Below are 12,807 nucleotides of genomic sequence, written 5' to 3'. Positions count from 1 at the left end.
TCATCATACATTTAATTATTTCATATTTATGCATATTTTTGGTTGTCTACATACACATACAAGGAAAGTTAATCTTACATGAGGTTTTTTATTTGAGGTTCCAAATATTAGTACAAGTAATGTATCTGTATGTAATAAGTATCAATATTATTTTCAAAGAAAGGTGGGTTTTGTTTCCAAGATTTGGAGTTGTCAGGATGAGACTATGAGGCTTATCTCTTCTTACATAAACTTGTATTGACTACTGGTTACAGAAAGTTCACACTGATTCTGTCTAACCATTACTGTGCCAATGTCCTGTATACAGAGGTGAGAAAAATGGCATTGATAGGATAGTAAAACGTAATGACATGTTTAAGACATGGCTGCTAGTTGGAAACACCGGGGATGTCCTCAGTTTGCTAGTGTTTGATTTTGTATGTGGCATGATAAACTGTATTTAACATGATTTTATTAAAAAGCAGCACCAATGCCATACCATATGTATATTTTCAGAAAACAAAATGTAAACCTTCAGGGCATTGGTCAAGTCAGAGTAAGTACAGGGTAAACCACGATCGTTGTGCTGTTCTCGCGAGTAGGCGGGCTCTAGCGGAATGTGATGAGGTACTCTGGATATGCCTGGATGTCATTGAAGATGACAAACATGGAAGGAGTGGCAAGGTTGTCTGTCACGCTGTCATAGAGCTCAGCAGTGGCACTGTTCTTGGCTGGAGGGACAATCATACCACCTTGTCCTGTGGTGAAATCCCCTGTGAGCACTCTGCACAGGTACATGTACTTCTGCCCCTGGGCGTTTGGAACTGAGTACGTGTGGCTGGCCGAGTAACTGGCATTAACTGCGAAATAGGTTCCATTCCCAATGGCCGCAGCTGCAATGCAAACAATGTATAAGTAAGTCACGGTTTCAGTTTAATCTCCATGAGGCTTGCAGTCAAGCCAGTCGTCTCCTCTATAAAGCATTAGACAATTTACCCACAATGCAACTTCCTGAACCATTAAAAATTACAGCTGAGTAAATGTGCTGTATGTCTATTGTGAGCTGATGTAGGAGCCACTGTGGCACCTTAGACCCATAATGTTTCTTAGAATATCAGACTTGACTCTAGCGGAAATGGTCTGAATTGTTTTTCAAACATCCAAATCAAACATGACCATACCATTCTTTCCAGCATAGCTGCGATTGAAACCACGGAGGTTGATGGGCTTGATGGTGGGTTCACTAGTCCCATGGAACAACCTTTTTTCATTATTCTGGTGTCTGTTCTTTTTGTCCATGGCTTGTTTCAAGATCTCAAAGCTCTTCCACAGAGTTGGGTTCTGGACCCTTTCAATCTATGAAAGAGAGGGATCACATGGCAAAAGGCAGGATTTTTTTCTTTATCGTTCACCCATTTTATCAGTTTCGAACAACTGGACACTTCAGAGAAAGGAAGGTTTTCATCTACCTTTTTTACCCACACCAGGATGTGCACAGTTGGTATATCTGCTTGTGCATCATCAGTTTCGAACAACTGGACACCTCAGAGAAAGAAAGGTTTTCATCTACCTTCTTTAGCCACACCAGGATGTGCACAGTTGGTATATCTGCTTGTGCACTCAAGCCACTGTATATTAATATCTACTTCGAAAAAATTAATAAGTACAGAATTGAGGTTGCAGAATGTTCTGAATCCCTCAAATGCAAATTCAAAAGCATATTGTTTGAGCTAAAGTAAAGAAAAAGTTTCATTTACGGACTGACACAAAATAGTTTACCAAACAAAAATGACAAACTAGAGCCATACCTTTAAAACTTGATTTCTACATGTTTTCTGGAACAATCCCAGGACTTCATTGTACTCTTGCATTCCAACCTGTAGAGGAACCATCACATACTGCTCGTTTCCCGTCATGGGATCCCAGTGCTTTGGAAGACTGTCCTGTTCTAGGGCTGCAAAATATCCCACAATTACATATGAGGATATCAAGCTCAAACAGAAACCCTGCCCTCAAATGTAGCATCATGTTTAAAGTAAGGATGTTCTGGCAAGAGCTCCACTTTGCTCCAACTTAGCTTAGAAAGTGGACAAACACCATTGCCTACATGCAGCAAAACCTATAAACTTTGTACCATGTTAAAGTCTGCTCATCAAGGTGGGGGTGTGGTACCTTCTTGTTTGTCGATGCGTTTTATCTGAAGCTGGTTTCCGCTGCTGTCAACGGCAGGCCCGTCTGGCAGGGTGACTTTGTAACGCTTGTTCTGGATGGTGATGTTGGCATCTACCACTTGGCTGACAAGAGCTTTCTCCAGCTCGAGGTTGGCCATGATGTCAAAGGGGATGTACTGGTTACCCTGCTGGTATTGCCACTCCACCAGGGTACTCATTATCTCGGCATCCCTCTTTCTACTTTCCTCGAAGCGGATCTTCTTCACCATGTCCTGAATCTCTCCTATGGCGTTCAGAACATCCCGGCTGAGACCCTCCACAGTGAGAGAAGCCTCTTTGTCCCCCTCCCCCATTGTCACGCTCACGCCCAGCCTCTTCTGCATCTCCCGGATCTTGTGGTGGTCCCCCGCAGACAGGCTGAGGATAGCCTCATCCGTAACTGTCTGGAAGGCCAGCTCGTCCCGTATAAGGTCCTCGATCCAGCGCTTGGCATTCTCCACGTCAGCCTGCGAGCCCCCGCATATGTGGAAGACCGCCGGGTCAGCCTTTTCACCTTCCAGGCGGAAGTCCTTCAGCTTTTGCTTGTCCTCCTGTGCTCCCTTGTCGGACCCCTTCCAGAAGATTGATGTGTAGGCTGGAAAACAAGGGCACATTGTTCTGAGACTGCTGTCTGTGCAGTCATTTTTTTCATGCATTTTCTTCCGTTATAAAGCCCTGTGTTAGAATTTCTAATTGTATATTAGACTTATCTCACCACAACAACTTCTGCACAGGTGCAGGAACATTGAAGTTTACTTCATTAGGATCCTCATTAACTGTAGAAAGTGCAGCAGCTACTCCACTATTATCATCCGAACCACTCACAGGTGACTGACAAATCAAACGGCACCTGAGTGGGGTGAGACAAGGAAGTGCTGGCCAACCTCCCCACTTTGGTCTCTGGTGGAACAAAGCCATTTGATCCGCTGCTGTGGGATCCCTGTCACTCCAAGCAAATGACACAGCTGGTTTTGATTCAAACCCAGGCTGTAGGGCTCAGGCTGCACTCAAGGCATATGCCTACCAACTGATATACTCGGGAACTTAATTTTCAAAGATGCCTTGGCCAGTGTTTCCTAGTACAGGGTTTACATGGTGGATGCCAGTTTATGTATTTTTTAATGAGTTCAAACACTATTATATCTTATCAGTTTTTAAGCTCCGTTAAGATGTTTAATAATAACTTCATAGCTTAATGATATTACTTTATATAATGCACTAAACATGAAGAGCAGCATTGTGTTCCAATAAGCGCAACTTCTTAAAAGGATCTAAAATGAGGTCATACGTTTGAACTTGGACCAAATGGTCTCCTTCTCCTTCTGTGAACTCATGTTCTCTCTCTTCTGCATACTGTTGTGGAAGTCGGTCAGCATTGGCGCCTGGAAGATGACTAGCCTGACCAACTGCAGGGACGTTGTGGGATTCTGTTGCACGGTATCTGCCACTGCATCCAGCATGGTGTCGGCCACCTGAGAGGCACTGACCCCACCCTGACCTGGGGAAGTTTCAGTAGACATTAGATTTTAAATACCTTTCTTCAAAAATGTTTTTAAAAGCTCATGGAACATTGACTTCAAAATGCAGTAGGATTTAGTCTTTTTCAAAAATTCAAAAACAATGAAGAGAATAAAGGGCTGATAGGAGAGTGAGGCTTCACGGACCTCAAAATGGGTGGAGCTATTGTATGTTTACAGTTACTGTGTTTCTTTAAGAAATAATACTGTTTTGCAAAAGAGAGTGGTTGGGATTGGATCATTTGCACCACTGACTGACAGCACTTGGAAGCCCCTCCCTTTATGGTACTCATGATGTTTCACAAACTCAATACATTTTACTGTATTTTTCCTTCATTCAATGTATATGCAAACCCTGTATAACTGTGGCTATGGTGTTCCAAAGCAATACACCTACACAAAGTATATAATCTCAGATCATATCTGAAGAAAGGATGAATCAAGTGATGATGGAGTACATGTCTCAGAAGATCATGTTTAGCGCCTGACCTGTTCCAAGAGCAGGAAAGGAGACGGATGTAAGGTTGTTCTGAGCGCACATCTGGAGCACGCCTTTCACACATGCAGAAATCTTGGCAGGATCCGTCTGGCCCTCGATGTGAATGATTTTCTTGCTTTTGAGGTTTCCTGGCTGGGTCATTATCATTCCTGTGTTGGGCTGGGAACCTGAGGTACAGAACAACTGCTCATCCTATGCATGACCAACAGACCAAAGCAATCTAATTGTGTTTGCTGTCACCTCCACTGATGTCAATGCATTTGTCATTCATTCCTTACGGTTTCCTGCACAGAAATTAAACCATCACCTACTACACTTTTTTCCCTTTTTCCATTTTGTCCCCAATTTGGAATGGCCAATTCCCCGAATTCTGGAAGGTCCAATTTGTTACCATTCGGTTCCATTGTACAACCCCCATTGTCAAACCGGTAGAGTGTGGACAAGCACATGCCCTCCTCTGAGACACGTGATGTCAGTCTCTGCTTCTTTTTGCACTGCAGTCCACAAGCTAAGCTAGCACAGAGACATTTCATGTGCAGCTTTGGCTCATGGACCACAGGTGCCCGATTGACCAGCAGGGGTCACTGTTGCTAATGGGACCGAAGCCCCTGCTGACGTACCCACCCCTATCCCCAGCGGAACGAAGCCAATGTGTTCCGCCTGTGAGCTCCCGGTTACTGACGGCTAGTGACACGGTCGGGTTTGAACCTGGGCCGTAGCACTCAGTCTACCCTCAGAACAAGTGCTTTTACCGACTGAGCCACTAGGGAGCCCCTCCTACTACATTTGTGAGCATCAATCTTAACCAACTTATGGTTCTGTATACAACTTATTGTGTGTTATATCCATTGATAAACATTTTGCATTCACTTCATTTTAGAAACTAATTTTTGTGCTATTTGTTAACAGCAGAATGTTGAAACAGCAGAGAATTGACTAACTAAAGATAGCTAAATATCTAACTACCTAGCCACTACCTAGCCCTAGTGTATTTTAGCTACCTAACCAGGCATCACCTTTCCAGCTGCATAAAATAAAGTTATAAGTAGAAAGTCAGCAAACGCACTAACAGTGGGCTAAACTAGCATGCCAGGTGGCATCCAGCTACCTGTGAAATTATGTTTTAAAACTTAAATAGCTGCTTCTGTATAGAGTATATAGTTAACTAGGTAGCTGGCAGGCCATATGATAGCCAATACAGCGATAAATAAATTACAATAAATTAGTGATGGAGTAAAATACAGTGGAACAGTAAAATGCAGTCTTCCAGCTAGGACAGCAAACCATTCCATTACTAGGCATCTCAAAAAAAAATTTTCCAAGTTTATTATGTAACCATGGTGCAACATTTTCTGTAACATTTCACAATAATTTCTTTTATTTATTGCTATATAAATCTAAAAAATTCAGACTAATATTTGAATGTGACTGGAGGAAGCAGCCATGGAAATTGTGACACAGTGACACATTGCTGACACTGACTGGCTGACTGAGTGAGCAGTTCATGCAGTAACAACATTTCACCACAAGCGAGCAGATATACGTTAGATATGCTCACCAAGTAGCTTGCATTCTGCATCCACAGCCTGCCCTGCTGCATCCATAATGGCCTTTGAGACACCTAGATGGGACATCAAGAGTCATTCAGATAAAATACCTTCTTCAGCTAGCAAGGCGTTTTTGCTAAATAGTTAGATTTAGTGTTAACGATTTTTCAACCTCTCAGCCAATGACTGAAAAAAACTGGAATAACAAGCGTGTACAGTTCATGGCTTCAAAACCTTCAGTAGTTGTTGTTGCAGTCCTGAAATCCCATAATCCTGTTAGAATTTTTTTTCTTTGACCAAAAATCACAGTTCTTTCACCAAAATTTTTCCAGAACTGTCTACAACCTTTCCAGCGATATAATTCACAGATAGCCAGACACCAATGGCCTTGGTTTGCAAAATCACAGCAAAGCTCCACCCTTATGGCTTTAAAGGTTATGCCACCTTCTACCAGAGGTTTTGCTGAACAAATCCACAAAAATGTATGACCAAAACCATACCTGATCTGAGGGAGAAGTCTGCGTTGGAGGAATTCACAATGGCGTCAGTGGTCTCCTTGGTGATGTCGCCCGTGACAACCTGGAGCATCACCCCTCCCAGTTTCATCTCGTGCCCTTGCTTTGATGTGACAACCTTGGAAAAGAAACCTGGCAGGTGGGAAAAGAACAGAAATTAAACTATGGCACAGCGTCCTAAATGTTTATACAGCATGTATAAGTGAGGACAAAAGGTTAACAAAGGCCTTGTAGATGCATTTATAGAGAATTGAAAGAAAGCATCTTCCTAAACATTCATGGAACACAGAAAGTAACCACCTTAGAGAACGGATACGTTAATGCCATCTAACTCTGGGCTATTTTTGAAATCATTTTGTAACCAAACTTTCCCAAATTCTTGCACATGATGTCCCTCACTATCTCTCAAATTGCTTACTTGGTGATTTTCCTAAACTGAACCCTCTTCCTTGACACTAAATATACTCTCCTCCCTGCTCCCAGCTAAGAAAGTATTCCAGCTAAACTAGAGTGAAAACACAATAATATCAAATCATCATTGGCACAGACTTACGACTTCAACCCATCTGACAATCTGTTCAGATTATTCTACTCATTTCTAGGGTGATCACTACAGACAATTATCATTAGGGCTGTCAAGCAATTTAAAAAATTAATCTAATTAATTACATGCTTTGTGATTAATTAATCTAACTTAATCGCATATATCAATATTTGCTGTGAGAAGCATTTTCTGTTCAAATTATGCTTTATACAACAAGTAATTTGATTAGACAAGAAGCATTCCATGAGTGTTGATATTCAGTATAACAGCACTGGCACTTTTAACTATACATATATCACTCCGCTTTACAGATGTTCCGATGCAATCGTTGATTACACCAATGCGAACTTAATTCTCATTTACCGACAGCACAAATGTGGAAAAGTTTCTGTGTATGATATAAAAGAACCTAGCTAGCTTGCAGTTGGGTATGATACATGCTTAAATGCAGTGATGTATGGGGTCAAGGGGCATCATAGAGTGCGATTAATCTGCGTTAATTTTTTTGACATGTTATTTTTTTCTATAATTAATTAATCGAAATTAACGCGTTACTTTGACAACTCTAATTATCATATTTCCAAACTCTTACCCTTCTTCCCGTGCTGTGCTGGTGCTGATGCTGCTGCAGAAGAGAACCTCTTTTTGAATTCATCAGTGAATGCCTGGAAAAGCAAACACAGGAAACTACTTGCTTATACCCCGACATCCCGCACCCAGAATAACCAGAATGAAGACCTGCCCATTCCTTTTCTCTTTTTTGGGGCTGCACCCTGTTCATTCATTGAGTGAATGTGCACTTGAGGTTAAGCTTCTTGCTTAGTCGTACAGCAGGATTTGACCCTGTGACCCAACTCCCCAAGCCAAATTGTAAAAACTAACAGAAAATGGGAACCCTACTCTGTCTCAAATTAAGCCCTGCTTTGCAAAACCATTAACAGCATAAACCCTCCAGGAGGCCTTCAGTGTGACCGGCCCTTACCTGACCCGTCTGCATGTCGCTGGGGTGCAGGACAAACATGACCTCCAGCAGGTGCCTGGGTTTTGCTTTGCTGCTGAAGCTGAGGACCTGGTCCAGCATCATGGAAGCCACCAGGTCCTTGGGGAAGCCCAGGTTTCCACTGCCAATGGCTGAGAAGGTGATGGACCGCTGCTGCCGCTTCTCTGCTTGCTCCAGGCACTTCTCTATGATGCCTCCCAGCAGCTGTGTTCAGTAGCAGAGCGGGTGTTACTCTCATGGTTCAAAAAGGAAGGTCTGTGGGTTTTTCTTATCATTTTAAATATATTTTGCCCACTGAACAGCAGAAAACACTTTATTCAGCACAGGGTGATGCACATATCACATTATATGAAAAAAGGTACTCCTTTTAGGACTGACAGACTCAGGAACCTGTACTCACTACCCTAGTAATGATATGGTAGACAGGTATTTTCACACCATTTTAGTCTGTCTCCCTGTACACTCTTTTTAAAAACATAGTACAACAAATTCTTCAACAAGATATCCCAACTTCCTCTCAGTCTGCCTTGTTGGTAAATTTTCCTCATTTAATCCCCCTCAACAGTAAATTTATCCTTCCTGCAACCATAGCTAAGAAAGTAACTAAACAAGAAAGATGAAAGCAAAATATCACTTCATTGATGACCCCCTTCATTGACTGTGCTGATTATTCCGGTTGGCTGTCTCAGGATCAGTGCCTTTTACCTTCTCGGCTTTGCCCTTTCCTTTGTCCCAGTGGGGGGCAATGGCGTGGAACACCAATTTGCTTTTCAGGTTGCAGCCCTTGGTTACAATGACCGATCCTTCGCCTGGGTTGCTGCCAGCCGCCTCAGTGTTAACCTGGTTTTGCAGCTCTGGTCCAGCTGCATTCAGGATGGCCTTGGAGACTGCACCGGAGTGCAGAGCCAGGTCCTTACTCATGGTGTTCACAATCACATCCGTCTGGCAAAGAGAGAGTTAATCATAGTGGCAGGCGCAACGCATGGAGAAAATGACACAACCTAGACTTTACCTGGAAATGTGTGACCTAATACTGACTAGGAATGTCAGAAGCTTATTCAAAGGGTATATTTGTTGCTTATTTATTTTTCTTAGGAACAAATGTTAAGGCTGATGAATTCTACTGCAGTTAGCTATTTTTAAAAAAGATACAGTATCATATCCTTGTAATAATAATAATAAATGTAATTATTATTGTTGTTATCGTTACTGTTGTTCATAATCAGAATACCCTTATCCAGTGCACCTTAACTAATAGCTAATATTTTTCACTTTATCCCTTTTCACAGCTGGACCCGAATCTTAATCAAGGGTACAATCGTGCTCTTCCCTGGAAATAAATCTTTCAGTCTTTGAGTTAGGAACCCAATTCCTTAGCCACTACTCTTCCAACTCACAGATGCATCCTGGATGTTCCCCTTCATCAGGATAATGGTCAGCCCCTCTTTTGTCTGGACCCTGTCCTGGCCAGCTTGGCTGAGTACCTTCCCAGACTGTCCATCTTTGCCAGCAGGGTTGACCTGTGGTTGGGGATTTGACTGAGCCAAATAATCGGCAAAGACCTTCCGCACCGCTGCCTCTGTGGCCTGAACCTTCTGGTCATCATTATTCACCAAGTGGATCTTCTTCAGAGTGTTTTCCCCATACAGGTCCTCACAGTGCTCCTTCACAGCCTGAGCAATGGTTTCTGCACACAGATCCAGCGGGAACCCCAAGTTCCCTGAGCTGATGGCAGGGAGTGCCACAGACAGGCAACCACTGGTCTCCGCTTGTCTCAGGCTCTGCTTCACCACCCTCTTGAGCAGCCCGACTGATCTCTGTCGTTGTGAGGGGTCAAAGCTGGGCCCCACCGCATGCACCACATGCTTGCAGGGCAGACGGCCAGCACGTGTGATGACTGCATCCCCTGGGGCCAGCCTGTTCCTGGTGGCCATGAGGCGGTCACACTCATCCTGCAGCTCAGGGCCAGCTGCATCCAGGAGAGCGCCTGCAAGACTGCCTTCCAGTTTCAGGCGCTCGTTAGCTGCATTGACCACTGCGTCGGCTGGATAATAGCAGATATCAGCTTTGCAAATGGCAATTGCCACTCCGTCAGTCATCTGCACCTGGAGGGAAAATTTATCGTCACTGAAACCTTTCTCCAAATCCTCTTCCATCAGCTGGACCACACACCTCATCTGACTCATTGCTGTGCCTAAATACACAGCCTGCTTGTCTTTAAAAAACTTCTTTGCTCCTGGCTTGGTGACCGTTAGGGTGTCAAAATGAAGAGAAGAAAGCAGGTCTCCAAATATTTTCTTGGCATCCTTGACATAATCCCTGGGGCCATGCAGAGAGATGTTTGGTATCCTGTTTTTTTCATTGAAAGTGACTTTTACATCTTTTTTTGAGACCTCTGACCACATGTCCCTCTTGTGTTCCTGGATGAATTTGACTACGACCTGTGCTGGAACATCCATGGTTTCATCCATGATTGTGTTTTTAGATACAAAATCTGACAGTTGATTCCCAACTGCATTAATTGAATCTTGACAGCCGGACACCACCACTTCCAGTTTAGTGTCAGGACCTGTTCTCCTGACTGTCACTGTCTTATAGGGGGTGTTGAACAGTTTCTTTAAACGAATGACTAAATCCTGCCACTCTGGCTTCCTCAACACGCTCAGGTCTTCCACCTCAATGGTATAAAAACCCAAAACTTTCTTCAGCTGGGTCTCAGCTTCACTGAGGACCTGCTCTGTGCTCCCGAGCACCAGGACTCTTCTGCCCTCCGTTTCATATGTGGCGCTGATGCCCTGTGAAATGAATAAAGTGTCGGAAAGCTCCTCTCTGTCCACCTCACTTAAGAAGGTGAGTACATGGTCATCAACTTCCACTGCCTTCCGCTTCATGCCAACAATTTGCTCCAGGACCTTGCTCTTGATGCTGTACACTTCAGGGAACAAACCACAGAGGACAAGTTTCCTGCTCTCCTGGTTGTACGTCATCTTCAGCTCCGGGTGCTCTGCGGTGCTTCTCTGTTGCAGCCCATCCTTTTGCAGGATGTGGAAGAGCGAAGGAGTCACGGAGACCTCCTCCACAATGCTGTTACTCTCCCTCTCGATTTTGTTGGTAGCCCTGTCCACCACCCCCACCAGCACTTTCTCCAGCCTAGCGACATCCTCGGAGGGGCCTGCCAAAGCCACCAGTCCCCTGGCCATGTCAGGCACCAGAATGACGGCCTCCGTCAGGGCGCTGCGGATCTCCATCTCCGACTCTTCCCACACTGAGGATGGAACCTGGCACTCAAATGACCTGTACCTGCTGATAGCACTGCAAAAGGCGTTGGTGGCATTCTCCTTCCAACCATCAATGTGCTTGGCTGTCAAACCCTTCTGCTGCAGGAGGGTGGGCTGAGGGCTGATCTTCACGATGGGACGCTGGAGATCCACATCACAGAAATGCTTGCTCATGTACCGCAAGATTTCTTCAACCTGCCTCCTTTCATGCAGAAACTTCCACACAGAGGAATCCATGCTCTCTGTAAAGGAGTCTGGCAACTTCCATGGCTGTCTGTCTTTCCCATACAGAGCGGTACCCAGGGATTCATAATATGGATACACTCTGATAGGCACTCTCTGGATCTGGTGTGATTTATTGCTTACTTTGTCGACAACTGAAAAAAAAAAAATATTGTACATGAATATAATGCATATGTGAATATATTATGCCTTTGTCAATACACTGCACTGCTTTTCATTAAACATTGAGTAAACAGTATCTTTACTCTCAAAAGTCATTTTAATGCTGCATAATGGCACAATACCTCTAGCATCCACGAAAGTTATTATGGCAGAGTGTTCATTCTCCAGGTTTTTGACATCTTCCACTCTTCCTTCCCGATCAAAATATAGCTCCAGATGTTCAGTGCTAACATTGGGTGGGATGTTTTCAATTTTTACTTTTGTTGTGACTTCAAGGGGTTTAGCACACAATTTGTTCTGTCTAAACATCTTATTGCTGGTGCAGCTGGAAAGGAAGCGATGCACTGCTGCAGAAGAAGAAATGGCAGAGTTATCACTCATAAAAAAGCAATAATATAATGTCAACTTAAAATGGTTGTCTGTAATAAAGTTCAAAATATAATTGCTCATGTAAATACGCTACTACTGATTGATTATTATTATTATTATTGATATAACATGTTTTGAAATATTACACACATTTTATAAACACTGAATATATTTAGAAATACTTTTAAAGTATCAAAACTGTCAGTTATTTATCAAAAGCAGGCCGGAGTGAAGGTCAGAGTGGCTCATGGGGTCTGGTCTTAGCCCGACTTCTGTGGGGTGAAAAGGCTGCCATACAAGTACACAACTCAGGACAGGACACAAATCACTTGTAGGTTCATCTATCTGCCGCTTTTAATACTGAGCCACAAGCAAAGAGGCAGAAAAATCCATTTTTTGGATCTCTGGTACAACCACAGTCCTGGATAGGGCCACCCAACCCTCTGGTGTCGTGTTGTATGCTCTAACTAAACTGAGCAGATTCTAACCTGAATGTGCCAGCTTCTTACAAAATGCCTCCTCTTTGAACACCGCCCTCACCTTTGCCATTTTGAAACGTGACTACGGCCATGCTGATGTCAGGGATGATCTCCAGGCTAAAGTCCCCCGTTTCCACATAGCAATCAGAGATGTTCTCAACCAGCATTTCCAGGATGTCCTTGGTCATCTTCTCTGGGATGTTTTCGAGCACCACAGAGACGGTGTCCAGCTCAGCCTCCACCTCCTCCTGCAGCAGGTCCTCCAACTGCACCTCACTTTGGCCTGAGGGGACCCTTCCATCTGCCCCATCAGGTATTTCCCTTTGGATGCTAGAGCATGCTGGGGGAAAAATCATTGTTTTACTGATGGTGGATGGTGAAACAGTGTAGCGACATCAAGACAAAGTACAAGTTACAATTGTGCCCCAGTAATCACAGACACTCCACTGACATGAGGTAATGTAT

At 43.7% G+C, this 12,807-nt stretch overlaps 1 protein-coding gene across 1 annotated transcript; it reads right to left on the bottom strand.

The window, feature by feature from the left end:
• Positions 1-128: 128 nt before the first annotated feature.
• Positions 129-12,698, bottom strand: parp14rs1 (poly(ADP-ribose) polymerase family member 14-related sequence 1). Its single transcript, XM_036540747.1, has 14 exons — positions 12,404-12,698; positions 11,617-11,841; positions 9,209-11,466; positions 8,517-8,753; positions 7,794-8,015; positions 7,404-7,476; positions 6,253-6,399; positions 5,764-5,826; positions 4,196-4,372; positions 3,478-3,687; positions 2,152-2,784; positions 1,788-1,933; positions 1,161-1,335; positions 129-872 (listed from the first exon to the last, which is right to left on the bottom strand). The coding sequence occupies exons 1-14, from the start codon at positions 12,696-12,698 to the stop codon at positions 589-591; spliced, it is 5,145 nt and encodes a 1,714-aa protein (XP_036396640.1). The 3' UTR covers positions 129-588.
• Positions 12,699-12,807: the final 109 nt, after the last annotated feature.

This window comes from Megalops cyprinoides, chromosome 11, assembly GCF_013368585.1.
Source record: "Megalops cyprinoides isolate fMegCyp1 chromosome 11, fMegCyp1.pri, whole genome shotgun sequence".
In the NCBI taxonomy this organism is placed as follows: Eukaryota; Metazoa; Chordata; class Actinopteri; order Elopiformes; family Megalopidae; genus Megalops; species Megalops cyprinoides.
This window is presented reverse-complemented; position numbering and strand designations above follow the sequence as displayed.